The 20,450-nt window shown below is 36.6% G+C and overlaps 1 protein-coding gene across 1 annotated transcript in view; it reads left to right on the top strand.

Moving 5' to 3' along the window:
• The window catches only part of PLXDC2 (plexin domain containing 2), a 241,864-nt gene that overhangs the window by 187,211 nt on the left and 34,203 nt on the right, over positions 1 to 20,450 (top strand). The window contains exons 8-9 of the mRNA XM_071735081.1: positions 8,596 to 8,691; positions 9,569 to 9,650. Coding sequence (XP_071591182.1) covers positions 8,596 to 8,691; positions 9,569 to 9,650 — 178 coding nt within the window. The remainder of the gene's footprint in view (positions 1 to 8,595; positions 8,692 to 9,568; positions 9,651 to 20,450) is intronic.

The following is a 20,450-nucleotide window of genomic DNA, read 5'->3' as shown; positions in this document are numbered from 1 at the left end:
CTATCATTGTTTCTTCTGAGCTGATAAATTAAGTAAATAAAACTAAATGGCCAGACAAATAATGTAAAATTAACCTGTCAACCAGCATAAGTTGCTATTCAATAAGATACTTCATCTGGAATATATCTCCTTGTCCATGATTGCAAAGAAGCAACCTGTTCAGAAAAATTGTCTGTATTCAAGTGAAAAAGAAAAAATATCCTAGCTGGAAGTTTTTCAAATTTTGAACTTCTAATTCATATATACATTTTAGTGAGATAAAAGAAGAGGAGATGTTGTTATTAAATAACATTTTGGGCTCACATAGTCATGGCAACAGTAATGCAGGTAACATTTAATTTCCTCTGGCATTAAATGTGCTTTATATGAATTGGCTGAAAATTAACTGTAGGAAATCAAATGTCATTTCCATAATGCTTTGTTTTAACATCCCATGGCCAGAACCCTTGGAGATTTTTTTTGCCAAGTATGCTGAGTGTGGTGGGTTTATTCACACCTTTGGAGCCAATTTACTAAATTCAGTTTTTGACAGCCCTCATATGGAAGGGTGTAGGTGGAAGGCACTGCACTTGAACCATCCTCCTAGGACTGAGTCCGGACATATTCTCCCAAAGTGAACCCTGGAAGAGGTGTGGTGCAGATAAAGCTCATAAGAATCTCTCTTATCCAGCCCATCTTTAAGGCAGTCTGCAGATGGGCTGACACAGAAATTGCAGGTTGTCCTATCCCCTCTTTATCACATTTCAACAGTCTTTGATATGACGGAGCATAAATGCCACTTCTAATGTGTCCTGTTTGTGGGGAAGATGAAAAATTTCAGTAACATCTCTTGTGTGTCGTAAACTTAGAATAGTGTGAAGGAGGTTGGCATGCTGAGATTTCACTGAAGAGATAAGTTCTTGTAAGAAATTTATTTCTGAATTATGATCGATGTGATGTGCTTATGGTCACATGGATTTCTTCTGAGAGCTTAGGAACAAATGGATATAGGCAACCAGTTTCAGTAACTTGAGTGGCATTTATAAGTGACTGATCTGAATATTTCCATGAGTCCTAGCTTATGGGAGCTTCTAAGATGTATTCAGGTAGAAATTATGTTGATTGACTTATGCAAATGGTTTATGAGAACAGCCATACAGAAATTCAATATGAGATGTGAGCAGTATGCAGATCTTTTGACATCAAGCCTCCATCATCAAACATCACTAAAAGAATTATTTTAGAATAGCATATTTTGCATGTAAAATATGTATGGGTTTTCGTTCTAGTTTGAATTATTTTTTAATATTTGAATATTTCAGACATGCACCTTGTTTTGCTACCACTACATAATGAAGACACAGTTATGTACTGGTGTTTCATAAGAGACATTAAGGAATGGCAGGTGAAAAAAATAGTGTGGGTAGAGAGTCTAAAACATGCCCCTCCAGCAACTGTTTTGATACCATTATTTCTGTATTACTGTGTGTAATACACTGCATTTCTCCTTAGTGACTGGATCTGTGGATGGTAGTAATTCATTATTAATTCTTCTATATTGCAGCTCAAACTAGAGCTCGTATTAATCAAGGGAACAATCAGTTTGTGGTAAATTTTTCTGAAGGCAAATTGTGCTTTCAATGAAACAGGTTTATATTAGTATGTACAGGCAACATAATAACACCCTGACAGAACTGCTAAATAATGTTGGCCCATAGAGAGCCAGCGTTAGATGCTCTTACAATATTCCTGTTCTTGTATTCTTGTTTTTCAGAGGTATGAAATCAACCATGGCTCTAATCAATTACTGAAAAAGTGATATGATAGAATTGTTAGCTTACTTCATTTGTTAGCTTTTAAGACAAGAGAAGAATTTAAATTTCTGTTAGTTTGCCCCAAAAGAAGGCAAAGTATTATAGCTATTAGTCCTTATTTGACATTTTTGCAAAGATTTTATCATTAAGTGTACCCAGTTTCCCTTTATTTTTATGGCTAGTTATCAAAAAAAAAAAAAAAAAAAGCCTGAAATGAACCCAAATAAAACCTGTTTCAGTTTGAGGAGAGAAAAACATCATTTTTAATCAGTCATTTGATTTTAGAAGTGCATTTTAATGAGTGCTGAAAAGAATAATCTTGAAGAGCCAAGATCAAAAAAGAAAATATTTTTTTAACTTTTTATATTATGAAATGGAAGACCCTGACAATTTCATACCTATTTTCAGTTTATAGTACCACATATAAAGACCCCTTTTATCTGTCTCTAAAAGAATACAGGTACTTACATTTTTTCCCTTTATCTTCTCTGCCTGTTTCCTCTGGTTTTGTTTCTTGATCTGCTACTTCTGTTTGTATATAGACAATGTCTTTATTTTAAAGCTTGTGTGTTGTGTTATTATATTAATAGACATTGGTCACTCTTTTGTATTTTTTAATATGTGAATGTATGGATACATATGTCTGTGGGTACTCTAGAGGTGTTTTGGAGATAATGGCAGTGTGTGAAGGGAAACAGATTTCTGCTTGATACTGAAGTTAACAAGAAAAGCCTTAAATTCTGAGATTTATAGGCATCAAAATAGCAAATTACATCCACTGACTAATTTCAGAGAAGTTTCTGCTTCTTCCAGGCAGTTCAAATGATGAGAGCTAGGCACTGGATGTCTGCTTATGATTTGTCTGATAAGCAAGAGGGACCACCCTGACTTCTGCTTATTCAGGCAGGCTGAATACTTGCATAATAACTTTCATAGCAAAGACACTAAGAATATTTAATGGGTGTCTCCCAGTTAGACAAGACGATTGGTGAAGGCAAAGCTGAGGTTAGCTTTACATGCTATTCCAGCAATCCTTCCATCTTCACTTTTCTTCAGCATCTTCACTGCATCAGGAACCTTGTTCCTGTGCCATTGCAACCACCTTCTCTTCCCTGCTTCCTCTTATTTCTTGTTTTATCTCAGCCATCCTTGGCAGTCTGTTGCTGGTCCTTCTTTCAGTCACCTACAGTGTCCTTTGCTCTCCTTTCTGCCGAATCCCAAGATCTCTTTCTAATTTCATGACATCTTTCTTCTCCTGCTTCTTTGCTTTCCTTCAGAGCTGTTACATTTCCTTCTTTTGTTTCAGTTCTCTATCCTTTTGTCTTTCAATTAACTTTTCCTTGTGCATGAAGAAATGAAGTATTTCCTACAAACAAAAGTATTTTCACAATTAAAAAGCCCACCATTAATCTTGCTTTGTTTTCCACAAGAATATGAAATACACTCATACAAATGAGTGCCAGATTCAGTGAGTCTACACAGTGAGTTGCAGATAATGTGTAGGGTTTTCTCTATGATGAGACATCCTCCTCCATGATCTTGGCCTCCACTGTATTAGGTACAGCTCTTTTAGAAAATTCATATCTTGACAACCCAATATGTAATGGCACTGAAGTTACTCAACAACACTGTGTACACAAATGAAATTGTAGCACAGCTCTATGTTTGTAATATTCCAGTTTTATTGCAAATTGTGCCTTTCAATAAGTAGTGTAGCTCAAGCATACAATTGACATCTCTGCATGTTATAACTGTTCTCTGAAGATGTCTCTCCAGTTTGTTTACAGCAGCCAAGCCCATGTAGGAACTTCCTTTACCTGCATTACCTTCCTGAAGGGTAAAAGAAGGCTAGCAGTTTATGTTGTGATATTTATTGCATAAGGGTACATCATTACCTGCAAATGTGCAGTCTAGTTTTCTCCTTCCTTACTGGTAATGTTACCATTTTCCTCCTTGAAAAGTGGAGCCAAAAGTTATTGCTCTGTATTTGCAGCATCTGCAGTATTCTTACTTTCCACTACTGTAACTGATCCCACAGAGCGCCAGTGCCAGAGTACCACTAATTCCTCCAATCCTGCATGTTTTGTCTGTCCAAAAGTGTTTAGCCAGGCAGCTGGGTTCTTTCACTCTGTGGGTCCAGTTCAGGAGCAGTGCAGGAAAGAGACAGACATGCTGCCAATCTTTGGTCATATAACATCATTTCAGGGACTGGTACAAGGAAATCAGAGTTTAAGATGTTCTTGTTTTAGCCAAAGCTTTACCTGCTGTTGATGAGGCAGTTCAGTGCATAGTGGCTAAAGGGCATAAATGATGTTTTCACACCTAGATCCTGAACTAAAGGTAGCTCATCTGGCATCAGGAATTAGGATAAATCAAAATGGATGTGAAGAGTTTCAAAGTAAATGATGTGAGGTAGGCACAGAGTGCTTGTGCAGAAATGTTTTTCTGCATTGTTTATAAAGTATGGATTTTGAGAGCCTGGTTTGCTTATTCACATACTCTATGTCTTTGAGGTGCAGCTTCCAGACTTCAAAGGATTTATAAGTAGCTTTCAGGAGAATGATAAAATTAATACAATTAGGGAATCTTGAGTTTTGATCTAGATTCAGAAAGGTGTGTAAATAGTCCATAGCGAAGAGCAATTATGGTGGTGATTTAGTTACAGGTATGTTTGATCCCAGTGTCGGTTCCTTGAGAATTAATTAGTTAATTCTGAAGATTTTAGTAATATGAAGCTGTTACAAACAAAGTACACAGGCTGCTTTGACATTCTGCTTCACTTACCTTTGTGATGATAGCAAACAGACATCCCAGGATGGCAAAATATGTATTTTCATGAAGATTTTATTCAGCCAGTGATGCTAAACAAAGTCCCTATCATGAAAACATAGTGGCTGTATAATACAGCAGCTGTGCTCCACCCTTCTGTTTTTCACTGTTACAGTTTTCACAAATTGTTTGCAATGTATGCTGGATATGTTTCATAAATTGTTTGCTTCAAATTGTCTTCTACATAATCAAATGCACCCTCTTACCATTTGTGTTTTATCTCCCTGCTAGACTTAAAAATGAATGTGCAGCTGTATGAATACATATGGCCTTGTTTATCAGTTTTTCCTGGGTATATGGCCGATCTCTATTCCCTAGAAATATTTCACTGACAAAGTTTTTTATTTGTGTGAAAATATAATTTAAAAAACCAGGCTGACATCCCCAATGTTTTCACATTTAACTGGGTTGCAGGTTTTAGCTTAGTGCTGTGCAAGGAAAAGTAATTATGCAATGGAAAAGCACCAGAGAGATTGTGCATCTGTTGGACACATATTTAGAATGGTTTATTGCTAATTACTAACCCTTCAGGTATGTTAGGAAGTCGCTGGTGGTCTTCCAGAACTGAGAGAGTCTCCAGAGCACTCTCTGTGTTTAGAGCATTTAGTTACCACTGGAAGTTCTGTTCACAGAATATTGAAATGCCAATTTTGAGTTTAAAATTGGTTTTAAAAAACTACATAGAAATGTTTTCTCACACCAGAATCAATAATTTACATCTATAATTTACCAATTCATTGCTTAAGCCCTTGAAGGAATTATTTCAGTTGGCTTTCTGACCCACCACAATATCTCCCTAGGTCACTGAGGAATGTACTTACCTTAAATACATATTGTTGTTTTCTTCAGCTTTTTCTGCTGGGACTGGACCTTTGGCCTTGTGTTCAAAGATAGCACACATATATACCACAGAAACAAACCAAAGCACAATTTGGACCATGCTGTAAAAAAAAAAAAAAAAAAAAAAATTGGCTCTGTTACTGAAAAAACCCAAAACGATTATATGTTATATCATTCAGTAAGAAAGGGTGTTCCAGATACCCCAAAAGACCTCCAAAAGATACTTTTGGATACTCCAAAAGACAAAATATTTTCATGATGAAGAGACAAAGAGAGAAAAATTTTCTGAAATTTAGAACCAAGAGTGGTACTTCAGAAATTTACAGGCATGTAAAAAGTACTTTTCCTTTCCTCCCTTTCTTTACTGTTAAACTTGATATACCACCTCTTTTCAGCAAAATATCTGCAAATGACTCTTTTGTCTGTTACTACATCAAATGATTTCACTACTTCTTATCAAGTTAGGGTGCATACTGAACTACGTGAGCTCTAAGGTCTTTGTAGTTCTCCACTTATTTGTAAAAGAGCTGAATAGGCAGCATAAGAATAAGTTTCACCAGAGTGAAAGACAGTGTGTCTTGGGGTTGGAGCAGGAGTCTTATGTGAAGAGATTCAGGTGGAAAGTGTAAGGAAAGAGACTTAATTTTTCTGTTTATCCTCTTTAGTTTTTGCAGCCTGTTTTGTAAAGGGGATAAAAGCTCAGAATTCTAAATAAGGAGGGAAAAGTGCAGTTTGAGAAGCTTTGTGAATTTCAAGTCAGGCTTTTAAAAGAATCTACACCTGTTTTCTTACAGCCTGGTCATGCAGGTAAATTTGAATGCTTCTGTTTCCAGCCACCTCTATGCAAGTACATGCAAAGCTGTTAGAAGGTGTCTTTGCAAATACCACTTTGTGCTTAGGTTTCTTACATTAGAGAGATCCCTCTTACGTGAATTCACTCCCTGTGGCTGGCACAGTCTTCATCCTGATGAGGAAGAGATCAAACCAGAGTCTAGCAAGAAGTGGGATTTAATGGTATGAATAGTCATGCTGAGCTATGCTTGATTAGAAATGGGAATTTTCAAAATGAAGTTAATTCTGTTAAAATCAGTGTTCTTTAGAAATTCCATGCACTGAGATAAAAGGGCCTGTGACTTGAGTTGCTGACTCTTACTGGATTTTTAGAAAAACAGAAGCTCCTTAATTCTTGCAAGCCCTGTGAGGAGCATGTTAGGAAAGGTTTGGAATAACAGGGTTGTAGCACGCCAGTCTGCATCATTACTGATGAGATTGAAATGGTGTTCCATTAAAGTACTAGCACCCACCATTTTAATTTATATATTCATGTGCTTCTTTTTTTGAACAGAAGGATAAAGTTTTCTGTGGAAACAAATGTCAGCCTTCAGTGCTGGATTTCATTTCAAGTGCATTTCCTAATCACTCTGATTTGGCAAGTGTTTTTGTGGGACTTACCATCCTGGGAGCATAAACCTCTCACTATTGGCAAGAGACTTTCCCTACCCCAACACATGATTAGCTTTGCCTTGTAAACCCTTTCTGCCCATTGGTTTTAAAGGACAGTAAAGGTCTGGCACTTCCCTGTGTCTGGTTTTTAACCAGTCAGAATGACTTTGTAGGTAAAACATAAGACTAGCTTAATTATATGTCCATTTCAAACCAAAAGTTTTTTATACCAACTGAGAGCAATAGCTTGATGATTGTTTTCTGTGTGGTGAAAAGGGCATTCTCAGAGTGTTCTTTTAGAGGTTGGCCATCCCTCTGTACTTACAAAGTCTTATCCACTTGATCCAAGAGGCACCTTAGCCGCAGGACACCTTAGTGCGCTTTCTGTTTTCTCTTAAAAATTAATATTTATTGGCTGATTGATTTTAGTTGAGGTTCCACTTTTTATCTGAAAAATGCCTAAAACATCCCTCCTAACAAGAGAAACACTTGCAAAACAAGTGCAAAAACCACTTCTGATATGGTTCTATGTGACTGCTTTACAGCTGAGGAGCCCATGTGAGGGCACTTCAAGCTGCAGAAACAGCCTTTCTGCCAAGCAGCAAGGTGTGCCCTAAACTATACAGGACTGGCAACAGGGAAGACTGCCTAAAATTGAGTTTGTAGCTGTCTGCAATCCCTTTCCTTCTTTTAAATGTAGACTCAGGCCTCCACTGCCTGAAATAACCTGTAATCCATTGTATTTAAACCTTTATTCTTCTGTGACATAATTCCTGAGGCTCAGTGATTGTATTTGGCATTGATTTCAATTAGAATAGCAAACTTTCAGAAAGGTCATAAGTTTGAATCCAGCACACCAGGGAATCCTCATTGCTGTGGTAGTATAGGCTGTACTTTTAATTTGCAAATCTACAAGCTCATCTGCTTTACAGCCATGCACTTAAAATTTGGGTTATTCAGAATACATGATAGAATATTGATCTGGAAACTAACAATTATGTGGTTTTTTCATACATTGTGCTTGGGTCTTGCAGTTGTCTGTGTGTTCAAAGCTCAAAAGAATAGTGCATTGACTATATTGCTTTCCTGCTTTGAGAAACTTAGGCACAATCAGCTTGTATAAAAATTATGCAGAGCATTGGCTGTTTAGAAAAATTTGACTCATCTTCTTTACTATAACATTATAAAAAAAATGTGCTAGTGCATTTAGATATGAGCTAGCTTGTAGCTAACAAATTTGATGAAGCAACAAAATCAGCTTTGTTTGCACATCTTGACAAGGACTGACAAAATGAACATATAAAACATTTCTCTCAGTTCTGTAAACTGAGAAATGTTTTTGGAAAGGAAGCATCTGAAATACAGCCTAAAATGTTTGAATGTTTGACATTATACAGCCTAGAATTTCTGCCTAAATGAATGACTAAGATGCTTGAGAGCACACTCAGAATTTTCATAATCTTGTATTGAGAATAGGTACCTATTCTATCAACTCTGATGGTTTCTCAAACTAAAAATTCTCTATCCATTTTACATGTTCCTCCATGGTCTCTAAAGTTAAAAATATAATTCTTGAGGAAAATTGGTGTCAACTGTACATCTAAGGAGCAATTATATCCAGTATTTTTCTCAATCTACAGACTGCAACATAGTAAAGTGTGAAATTATTTGTGTTTTTCTTTCCTGGCAGATGTCCGTAGAAGAACAATTTATGAGTACCACAGGGTGGAGCTACAGATGTCAAAGATTACCAATCTCTCAGCTGTTGAAATGATACCTCTTCCAAGTAAGTAAAGTGTACCATGGCCAGGAGGAATACCTGGGAAGCGTCCCCCTTCACCCTCACAGAAGGGCATACAAAATTTTGAATATTCTGTTTTCTCTGTGAACATGGAATCATGGACAGATTCATTCATCCTCTCTCAGATTTACTCCCAGATGGTTGATGCATTATCCGTGCATCCTCCTGTATTCCAAGTTAGCTTATATGCATATGATTCTCAGTAGATTTTCAAAATCTGTACCAAATACTTTTTTCATAAAACTATTATAATTCTTTTGAATTTTGTTCCTAAAAACAAAACAAAACAAAAATTCTTCATGTTTGTAAGGCAAACACAATTTTTTCTGTACACTGTGCATCACATTGTGAAAGAATACCTCCAAACGCATTTTCAGTTGCTCTGCCTCTTTTGGCCAAGGTAAAACCATGTTGTTTAAAAATCCCTGAGTATAAGATGCCAGATGTACTACTTTAAAAAACCCAGAAACATCTATTTTTTTCTTTCACACCTTCCTTCTCAGTCTTACTATCTGCCTACATTTGCTTGCTAACAACACCAACAACACTGTGGCCAGGGAAGAAGAAATTTAAGGAACTACTTATGAAAAAAGATAAAAAATTAACAATGAAGGTGAATGAACAATTGTGGAAGTGGGAATACATATAATACAAATTAAATCCTATGGATAAAATGTACCTCTCTGAACATAGTTGTGCATGCAAATTAATAGACTGGATTTAATGTCTTATTTTGGGCATTTGCAAAACTGTTGAGTCTCTAAGTATATATTATCAGAAGATGTAACCTTCTTTTGTGCTTTTTATGAGAATTATATGTCAGACTAATGTAATAATTTGTGTTTGTTTATCTACATCCCAGCTTGTCTCCAGTTTACCAGCTGTGGTCCCTGTGTCACTGCCCAGATTGGTTTCAATTGCAGCTGGTGCAGCAAACTCCAAAGGTAAAGCAAAGGATTTTTCTTTTTTGCATCTGTATGCAACTGTTCTCATGAGATATCAAAAAATGTTGCTTATTCAGAACAAAGGGTTATATTTAGTTCTTATATATGTGCATTCACATGGACATACACATCAGTTGCAATTACTAACACATCATTGTCCCATTTCACTTCAGCAAAAAAATTAGAGTTGTTAAAACAGTTGTTCTGGGACTTAAACCCTTGCTCTTATTTCCTTAACCTTACTTTAAAATCCTTCTGAAAGGGAACAATAAGTAGAAATTACAGTTCATTTCATATTTTCTCCCTATATTCCTGGCTTCATTAAAAAAAATTAACCTCATGGAGTTGTGGGGTTGTAATGAAATTATAAAGAAACACTTTTTCTCTTAGCAGTAGGGAGAAAGACACATCCAAAGAGTTAAAGTCTTTTCTCTTCTAACCTCTCATTATACTGAGTGGGTACATTGAGTCTCCCAGCCCCTCACTGCCTCATCAACAAGAACGGTCAAGTCAGTAGCAAGAGCAGTTTAGATTCTGTGGAGCAGCTGGAGCACAGACAGCAAAATGGTAACTGCAGCTGAAGATTTACCCAAAAGTTCTTCAGTCACTGACCTTCATTGACATTCATATCAAGAACTTATTTAACACAAATTCTCTTGCACAAACTGGGGTATCATAATGGATATTTATTATTACTGTGTTTTTCAACCCTAGTGAACAAGTTCAGAAATGTTTTATATAAAATGGATGCATAGTGAGAGGAGAAAATGCTATTAGGAGTCTAAAACAGTGTAATAATTTGATACCACACTGAAAACCTGATAAATTGTTGATGAATATGGTACAGAATTAGGAACTTTAGGTCACTTTTATTATGTTTCCTTAAACAACTACTCCCTTAGTCATTTGAGAAGTGATTCTGTTGCCAGTTTGTCTTGTAAAGAACTCCTGATATGGAATTAGAGCTAAATTAAATAATTTCACAGAGAACATATCAAACATCTTTAAAAGTAAGGACGCATGTAGAAAGCAGCCAGGAAGATATTTTTCTTTCTTTAGCCAATTTCTTGCTTTCAAACATTGCTTGATTTTACTTGCATTAAGAAGTGTGGCAATGAGAATGTTTGCTTTGGTCTGAGCAAGGTCTGTTCCCTTCTGGCCAGTGTTCTTATTTCTCTTTAAATATAGTCAATTCCAGAAAGATTTCAAGAGATGGTAAAGTTCAGATCTCTTATGAAGAACAAAACTTGACATCCTTTATTTTCCTCTGTAGTTTCTGAAGAACTGAGTTTCCTAAGTTATAGAATTGCTGGAAAATCTGTTTCACTCACTGAGGCACAAATTCACTGTAGAAAACTAAAAGAGTTTTATACTTCACCTTTAGTAGGAAGCAGCACCAGGCTTGTAGTTTCACTGTGTCCCCTTCTGTGTATTTAGGAGAATTTATTGCTGCCTCTTCACAACTGGATGGAAAATACACAGTTTCAACACACCTATTCCTATTCAATTAAAATTTCCAGGAAAAAATATGTGAAGATTATGCTGTAATCAAAGATGAACCTACTGTGAGTGTGTCCTGAACTTTTTCCCCAAACCTGTTGGCTCCACACTGCAGCACAGTTACATCTTTTACAAGCTGCAGCAGATAGACTGAACAGTTTATTGCTGATAATTAAGCCATTCCTGACAGTAGTGAGGTTGTTGTTTCATTCAGGCTATGTTCAGACATTGTTTGACAAGCCACAAAAGAAGCACTGGAGCTGGTTCCTTAAAAAGGGTGGGTCCAGAAAAACAAAGATTATGTCTCTAGTTGGGGACTTCAGTTATAGATCTATAAAGATCTATGTATGATATTGAGCCAGGTGTAAACTAATGAAGAATTGTGTACAAAACCATAGTAGCTGAAACTGGAAGGATCCACTAGATTTCATGTTCTCTAACCTCCTTCTCAAAACAGGTCCAGCTGTGAGGTCAGATGAGTTTCTTCATTATTTTTTCAGCTGGGTCTTGAAGCTTCTGAGACTATGGTTCAGTCCCCCGAACATCTTCATTTTATACTAGATTTTACAGATTATTTTTTAAATTATTTCATCTGGAAACATGGCTTTTGTGATGGTTTCTGTCTCAGGCCCCACTGTCTTTCTTGGTCACTCTTCTCCAGCTTCTGAAGTGAGCAGCTTATTTAAACTAATTCCATTCTACAGAGAAACAGATTTGAGATAATAAGCAGACACATATTTTGTGAGGAGAGGCAGTTTGCTTTCCAAAATGTGAATCCTGAGTGTTTATTTAGTTAGGATACATTACACTGCAGGATCATTGTGATCAGGACTCATTCCTGTCTCAGCTTTGACAATTTTCTGCTGCCTACCAGTTCAGGATACTCTTGCCTGCATTCTAGTCTGGTGCCTCTCTCCTTTTATCTTGCTGTTACTTGGCATGTTTATTCATTTTAGGGAAATACAAAAAGTGCCTCATTTAGTTCACAATGGAGATGTTTGGATCACAAGAAGAGTGCTCAGAATGATTTACTTCAGTATCACATCGTAGTTTTGCAGCCCTCAAAATAAATATTTGTTGTGCTAAATTCTTCTTTTTGCATGTGTTGCACTTCCTATACTGGAAAATTTGACTGTCCTCAGAAAAAATAATAAAGTATGGAAAGTTCTGTGTTCTTTCATCCCAGTACTCCAGCTTCTTCTGAGTGTAGCTGCTCCTCACTCACCAGCTTTATAGATCAACCTAGAGTTTTATCTCCCTTTTCTGATATACGTTGCTCTGCTGCAGCAGAATAAAGTCTACTTGGAAAAACAAAGACAAAGCATTACATGAAATATCAACTTAGATATTTCAGAATTACCTGGAGTACAAAGAAAATCAATATTTACAATCCACTTCCAAATGAGTGCTTGTAGGCGTTTTTGAAGTAAGGAGAAGCAGATGCTTAGGAGTAATGTCTGAGTAGTGTTTCTGGTTTGCAAAGCCTACCAGACACACTTGTCCAAAGTCTGTCTCTCTTGGCTGTAGGCAAAGCCCAGTGGGTAAGGCTGTTAGCCTTCAGTAGAAAATCCTGAAGAATGCTTTTAACACAATAGTTACAGGTTTCCAGTGTGTTAATAATCTTCCAAGAGATGTAGTCCTCCCTTTTCTGCAGCAGGAGAATACCTCGTTGCTAGTGAGGAGATTCTAAGGGAGTAATGAGGGTCAGATGTGGCTGTAACAGATGGTGATGTTTCTCCTGCAGAGCTAAAACAAGGTCTGCCAGAGCAGAGAGACTTCCATGTGGTTAAAAAGTAAATGTGTATCCAGTGATAAACAGAACTACCAACACTATAACCCTTTTTTCTCATCAAATTATGACCCAGTTTAGCCAAAACAATGTTTCTACTGAGAACAGCATCTTGTATATTATTTTCCTTCCATAAGATTTAAACCAAACATAGCATCACTCACACTACTAAGTACAGTTGTTGGAAAACCAGGAAGTTTATATAAAATGGGTAACTGCACAAGGAAAATTGACCAGCAGAGCCATTGCAGAATAACTGTATTCCCCCATGTGGGCAATCTGTGTGTTGGAATGAAAACAACTTTATTTTGCAACAGTGGGTTGTTTTCTACCTGTTACTTCAGCCCAGCTGCTGTGCAAACACTGCAGTCTTCAAAGTGGTGGGTTCTTCTTGTGAGTGATTCAGAGCAAAAGCCTCTATTCCTATCACTCTACAAAGCTAAATCACAGTTTTCCTTTTCATAAGTGATTATCAGACTATCCACTCTGAAATACAATATGTTGTATGTCAGTTTCTTCATGGCTAAAGCAAAGGCACATCATTGTCTTCTGAGTTCAGCAGATGGAGGATCCCCTTGGGTGCTTTTTTTTTTTTAAACTATGTATGTTCTGCAACTGTTCCATAAGTAAAGCTGCTCCTTGAGTAAATTGAACTAACCATAACATGTTAGCTAGGATGGTATCACAGCTTTCTCCTTCACAAGGATCTATGTCTTTAAAATGCCAGAAACACTTAGGATCTGTCTGCTAGTAGTCTGTGGCTGAAACTTGTAATTTGCTCTTCACTACCTCTGATTTTCCAGAATCTAAAACCAGATAATTCATTAATGTTATACCTGTTTATATAATATTTTCATGCTTGTAAAAATACTTATATACACAGGCACTTAATATAGTGTGCATGTTAGAGATGTTATTTTCTAGGAAAGTTTATGGAAGCTTTAAGCAACTTTACTCATGCATTATAGGTTCAAATGGTACAGCTTTCTTGCATCACTGGTATAGTGTGGTGCCTTGGAAACATTTGAAGTTCATTGCCCAAGAAATAAATTGTATTTGTTTACTTTAAAAAAGTTGGCACTAAAATAGAATGGAAATAAGACGCCTAAATGATTAAGGAATTTTTAGAAGCCACCTTTATACAAAGTTTTGAAAATATTTATATTCAGATTCTGTAGATACTGATGTTTGGCGTCTCTTTGGATGAGCTTCAGTAAACTAAGATTTCAGCAGTTATGGGATTCTGATATTTTGGTGAGTTCAGAAACAGACAAAAATCACACTCTTGCAATCGGTGCATGCTGGTTTTGAATGTGTCTCATTCTCCACTTCATTAACACAGTGTAAAAGCTTGCACCATCCCTCAGGTGTGGCGTGGTACATTCATAGAGAGCTGGAGTTCTGAAGGATTAAGTTCTAGAGCTGAAACAGTTAAGATTATAGTTTTAATCAGCTATCACTGTTGTTACCAATATTCAAGTTTTAAATCCTCTAAACTGGATGCTTTTTGCCAAGGACACTCAAAAGCCTAACATCTAGATCCATAAGGGTATTTTGCTGACAGACTCAGTTTTTCAAGGGAAGTCTTGAAGAATCGAAGAGCAATAATAAAACTATCTTTTCACCCAGCTATGGACTGCAGTATCTAGGACTTAAAAAGTCTGTAGGGCTCAAATGTTTTGACTGAGGAAACACCTGCAGCGGCCTGAGTCTCAGCAGGGCTCAGTACTGAAGGCTCAGGTCCTGCCACTGCTGTCCAGCCAGCCTTTCTGGAGGCTTTCCCAGGTCCAAAAGGGAAGAAAGACTCTCAGAGTCCCAGTTCACAAAATGATATTGCTCACATTAAGTGGTTAGATGCACTTCTATTCTTAAGAGTGTTTGTTTTCTAGACTATTCATTGTATGATCTGGTTTGAAATCACAGAATCACAGATTCATTGAGAGTGGAAAAGACCTCTGAGATCATCAAGTCCAGCCTATGAGCTGACACCATCCCACTGGCTAGACCATCGCAGCAGTTTATGATATTGACCTTTAGAGTGGGTTTGAAAAGTGCCCTGGAACAGGCTGCACAAATTCCTGTGTTGGACTTTCTGTGTCTACTGACAATCCCAGACATTTCCATGCACTTCTGGTAGAGCTATTCTGCCCCTGTATATGCACACAACTCCTAAAGCTTCTTGGACTCTTAAAACATTCCTAAGCTAGAAAGATGAAAGAATTCTTGTTGTGATGCATTTCATTTCAGTGTTTAATCCTATATGCCAGCAACAGTATTAGTTGTATAAACCAAAAGGTTAAAATTATTTTTTCTGGAATGTGTTCTGAACAAAGTAAAAAATCAGAAAGGTGACTGGGACTAGTAGCAATAATGTGATTTAATTCTTGATACTTCTAATCTTTTAATATGCTAATCACTGTTCCCATCTAAGCAGGTAATAATGAAAAAACTTCTTTGCATTTAAGGCTGGATAGTTGGAAAGTAGGGAAGGGAAAATCCTTAGGCACTTTCCATTCATGAGAAAACTACTTACAGCTGAAATATGAAGTGACACTTTTCCACTGAGCCCTTATGGTAACTGAGATGAAAAATGGTTGCCTATTATTTGTTTTCCAAACTTCTGGGCAAGCTTGAAATGTCTAATTTGTTTATTCATCTTTTAGAAAGAATTTGAAAAAATGTTTAGATAACTTTCAAATCTGAGTTTATGTCTAGAAATATTTAATATCAGGAAAAGGGTTAGGTTTTTTGTTTGATGTTTTGTGATTCTCACCTGACAAGATTTATTTTCAAAAAAGCTGTGTTGAATCAAATGTTGCATTATAAGTAACAGCCTTATGAGGTTTAACATATTTATTTGTTGAGCAAAGCACCACCAGTACAGAATTACAAAACAAGCGCACAAAAAAAAATCATACGGTCTGACTACATAAGATTCCTGATTTGCAAAAGAAAATAATTAAATACAAATATGAAAACCAAGGTCTTCCATCAAACAGTGGTTACTGTTTGGTTTCTACATTTCCCTCATCTTTTATTTGATAGCTGGCACCTACAAAGCCTCTCAATCCCATTAAGGGTAGGGAATGGCAACAAATGAGATCAGGACCAAAAATACTCATAATAATACTAATACTCATAACAATACTCAGAAATACTCATAAGCTGGGAGTACAGATGCATTCACTTAATTGTGCATTGCATATGTAATCAACATCTCCTGTTGCAACACACTTTTGTCTAAGACCTCCAGGATATTTTACCAAAGCTGTAAAGTGTTTAAAAGAAGAATTAACATTTTGCAGTTTGGAAATTTCAATTCATTTGTTATAGATACACTCCACAAAAGCTCTGGGAGTTCTTCTTATGCATAGCAGTTACAGTTAAGGCAAAGAACTGATTATTTTTGGTTTGGTGGGTGGGATAACAAGCTTGAATATTGAAGGTCAAGGTGGCAAAACACTTAGTACATTGCAAGGCAAAGAGTTTTACCTTGTGGCCCTGAAAATATTTTTATACCTGTCCCTGCTTTCATAAGCAGCCTTTTTTAGAGCTCAATTTTTATTCAAATGCTCACTTTTCCATATATCGTGGTTTTAATTATTTTCATTTTTCTTCTTTGTTTGCTTTAGGGATATTGTACCTTTTGATTCCAAACTAAAAGATGGGAATAAGAATTTCTGATTTATACTCAGGCTCTTTATATGCCAACACTGTTTAACTGACAGCAGCATGCTGTTACTACAAAATTGGCCACACTATCTTAGCCATTAAATTCCCAAATAAAAAAAAAAAATGAGGCATTTGTATGGATTAAGGAAACCACCAGAGGGAGCATGTATAATCCAATCAGTGTAATAGATTCATATACAAATTACAAGGAAAATCTCATTTTAAAGGCTTTAGAAGTGCTAGAGGTTTAAAATACAGTGTATTCTGTAAAATATATTCCACTCTATCGTTGTGTATACTTCATGAATACTTCATCCTTTTGCTTTAGGCAAACCAAAAAAAAATGTTCCTAAATTCTGCCTGACTCTAGAATTCATACTCTACTACGTCAGTTCTTTATGCTGGAGTGGTTTTATATGAAAACATGGCAGTGTTCTGACACCTGGATCTTAACAAGCAGATTGTTGCATTACATCAATTTCACCCTGTGATAAATGGAAAGTAATGTCAGTACTATTTTTGTAACTTGTTTACTGTACTGTTTCTCTCCAGTTATGGAGTAATCATACTGAAAATCTGAGACACAGAAATTCTGGCCCTTTGTCAGTTTGTTCTGACTAAAATGCAACTTATTTTTCTTGTTTTAAAAGTTGTGTTCAGGCAGCAATTGGATTCTTAATCGAGTGCAACAAATACTATCAAGAATGAATGTGTGAATTTTTCAGTCCTGATACACTACTGATAAGAATGATATAATTACTAGATCTATACTTTATTGAGCAGAAAATTGCTTCACACCCAACTTCTTCAAGCCCTTCCCAAGCTGCTTACTCTTAATTTGACAAGCTAATTTGAACGCATAAGCTGCAAGAAACTGTTAGGAAATTAGCATTCAGTAACTGAGGCATGGCAAGCCTGATGGGAGTAAAGAAAAATAAGAAAGTTGCACGGAAGTGCTTAATGAACAAAGCATTTTCTCAAACCAGAGTGACCCCAGTGATGGTACTGTTTGATGAAAGAAGCCTTTACAAGGTCATAGTAGATCTTCTCAAGTGGGATGGCAGGTCTGTTTAGAAGAGAGTGTAAGCTTAGTGAGCCTGAAAGTGCATTTAAAAATACATAATGGTAAAGATGTACATATCAGTAAAATATACAGAATGGTACATTTAAAAGTGCTGTTATGGAATGTCGATGAACCTGAGCTCTTAACATGCTTTTATTTTAAATTAGTCTGCTGCCAGATGAACTTAGTGCTGAGCTACATGAAGAAATAGCAGATCAATAGCCTGTCTACATTTCTTAACAAGTTTTTGGAATTTGTTAGTAGCTAGATTACACAGAATTATTGTGAAATCTCTGTAATTCCTCTTGAGCACAGATTGTCTGGTACAATTCCTATGATTAATACAGATAAACCTAAAAAGCTCAGTCTCTGAACAAAACTCTAGTGAAGCTGCAGTAGCTCTGAGGCCTCGGTCATGTCAGAGCAAGAGCTGCCGGTTCACTGGGGTACCCACTAGAGCAGCAACTGTCCTGGTTCAAAGTTGGTATTTTAAAATTGACACATTGCTCCTGAGAGCTATGTGAAATACTTTTTCAGGGCAGAGCTTTTTCTTGAAGTACTGCACAACTTTGTCTTATGATCTCATTCCCCAGGTTACCTTTCTCCATGCCTTCATCTGCAGTGCTCTCTGTTGTAATCATTGATGTTCTCAGCCGCCCCAAGCTAGAGAATAAAACTGTAAATCCTACTATTATTAGAGTTGATATCTACCCAACTGAATTTGAATCCTGCTTTCTTAAAGAAACTAGCCAGTTTTCTGACAGCTGCAGCATTAGTCACACAGTTTAACATATGTATGCTTTGCTTTGTTTTCCTCAATAACTCAGAACAGTTATGCTCATAAATTATACAGATTTTTAAGAAATCATAGAATCATAGAATAGTTTGGGTTGGAAAGGACCTTAAAGATCATCTGGTTCCAACCCTCACTAGACACCTAGTGGGAAATCTCCCACTAGACCAGGTTGCTTCAAGCCTCATCCAGCCTGGCCCTGAACACTTCCAGGGTGGGGCATCCACAGCCTTCCTGGGCAACCCATTCCAGTGTCTCACCACCCTCACACTAAAGAACTTTTTCCTAATATCTAACCTAAATCTAACCTCTTCCAGCTTAAAACCTTATCCTATCACTACATGCCTTAAGAAAACCAACCAACCAAAAAAAAAAACCAAACCTTAGCTTGTAAAATGGGCAGTTAGGCTCAACAGCAGCAGTTCTCCCACTTTATGATCAAGGTACCCCTAACTAAATGAATTATTTTTGTAGCCCTAACTGAATTCTTTATCATAAAAGTTAGGATAATACTGAAAGGGGTTAGTTTGCTTATCTGCAGTTCCTCATTTTGTAATGCTTTTTTTCCTATACTTTTTGTTTCAGTGCAGTACAATGCAGAGAGGCCATCCGGGTCAGATTGGTTTAATGGTCAGTTCAGTGGTCATACAAAACAGTCCCTTGTACAGCTCTAGTTCATCTTCCCATACTAAATATTTTTAAACATAGAATTATTTAAAAATTAAACAGACCTGGGGAACTTCCTGGGCATCGGAAAGTGATTGTCGGTGCCATGAAATAGTGATAATGTCCCCTGACATTATTTCAATCCATGCCCAGGAATATTGTCCAGAATAGTTCCCAGACATGGTGCAGGAGCTGAACTGTTGCAGGGATTACTTCCAATGAGCAGTTTATGTACAACTTACTTCTTTTCAAGGTTGAGTGAGTTTGTTTGCCCAGGCATAGATCATTCTGTGCCAGTGGTCTTGAGTGCCAAGGAACATTTCTGGGCATATTTATTTTACTAGTATAGGAACAGCCTGAATGATCACAGAAGCCTGCTTTCCAGAAGTGCTAACTTGTTACAATTGTACGCTTCAACATAACTTGTGCATCAAAAAAATCGTGTTTGTCTCATAGCCTCCTGCATATTACTCTTTAAGGGAGGGGGAAAAAAAAAATCTCCTTTGGTTAGCATAATATTTTAAGTTTTACATATTGCTATATACATACTTGTATGTAATGTTACCAGAAATTTTTATTTAGACAAATCTGAAATCTGCATGTTTCTTCATAACATTTGGATAATCTGTGATTAAGACCTGCTAAGGCAAACTGTTCAATTTCTCAAGTCATCTGATTCTCTATAGTTTATATATTTTATCAATCTTTCCAGTCACCTAAACAGTGAGGACTCCAACATTTCTCTCTAGGAGATATTCCCAGTTTTGGAAATTATACAGTTTTCTCAGTATTCTTCCTAAATATCAAGGCTTTTTTGTGCACCATTACATCTGCAGTTTCCTCTCTATTCAGGTCTATTAACTCCTTCAATATCTGCATTATCATATAGCATTAGTGAAACCACTTGCTTCCCACAGATATCACAACATATATAACCATGCACAAGTAATTAAGAAGTAGATGAGCCACAACTGTTCTGTAACTCTTCAGTGATCTGTTTTGCAGATTGTTGTTGCTGAATGTTGGCTCATGACTTTGACTTTTAGAAAAAAGAATTAGGTACAAGTAGACAAATAATTTGGGAGATAAATAAATTTGTGATCTTTAAGTTCCTTTGAACATAACCTGTTACTGCATGATTCATTTCCTTCCTTTCTTTTCTTCTCAAGCTGAAAATTTCACTGAGCCTTTACAAGAGGAGTTTTTCTTAACCCTGTTTCGTCCCTGCTTTCCAGAGATGCAGTATTATGAACATGCAGTTTCAAAACTGTGTGCTCTTTGTACAGCATTCTCTCCTGTTTTCTTGGCATGCCTTTA

Source organism: Heliangelus exortis, chromosome 2 (genome assembly GCF_036169615.1).
Source record: "Heliangelus exortis chromosome 2, bHelExo1.hap1, whole genome shotgun sequence".
NCBI lineage: Eukaryota > Metazoa > Chordata > Aves > Apodiformes > Trochilidae > Heliangelus > Heliangelus exortis.
The sequence above is the reverse complement of the archived record's forward strand: the minus strand, read 5'-3'. Positions and strand labels throughout refer to the sequence as shown.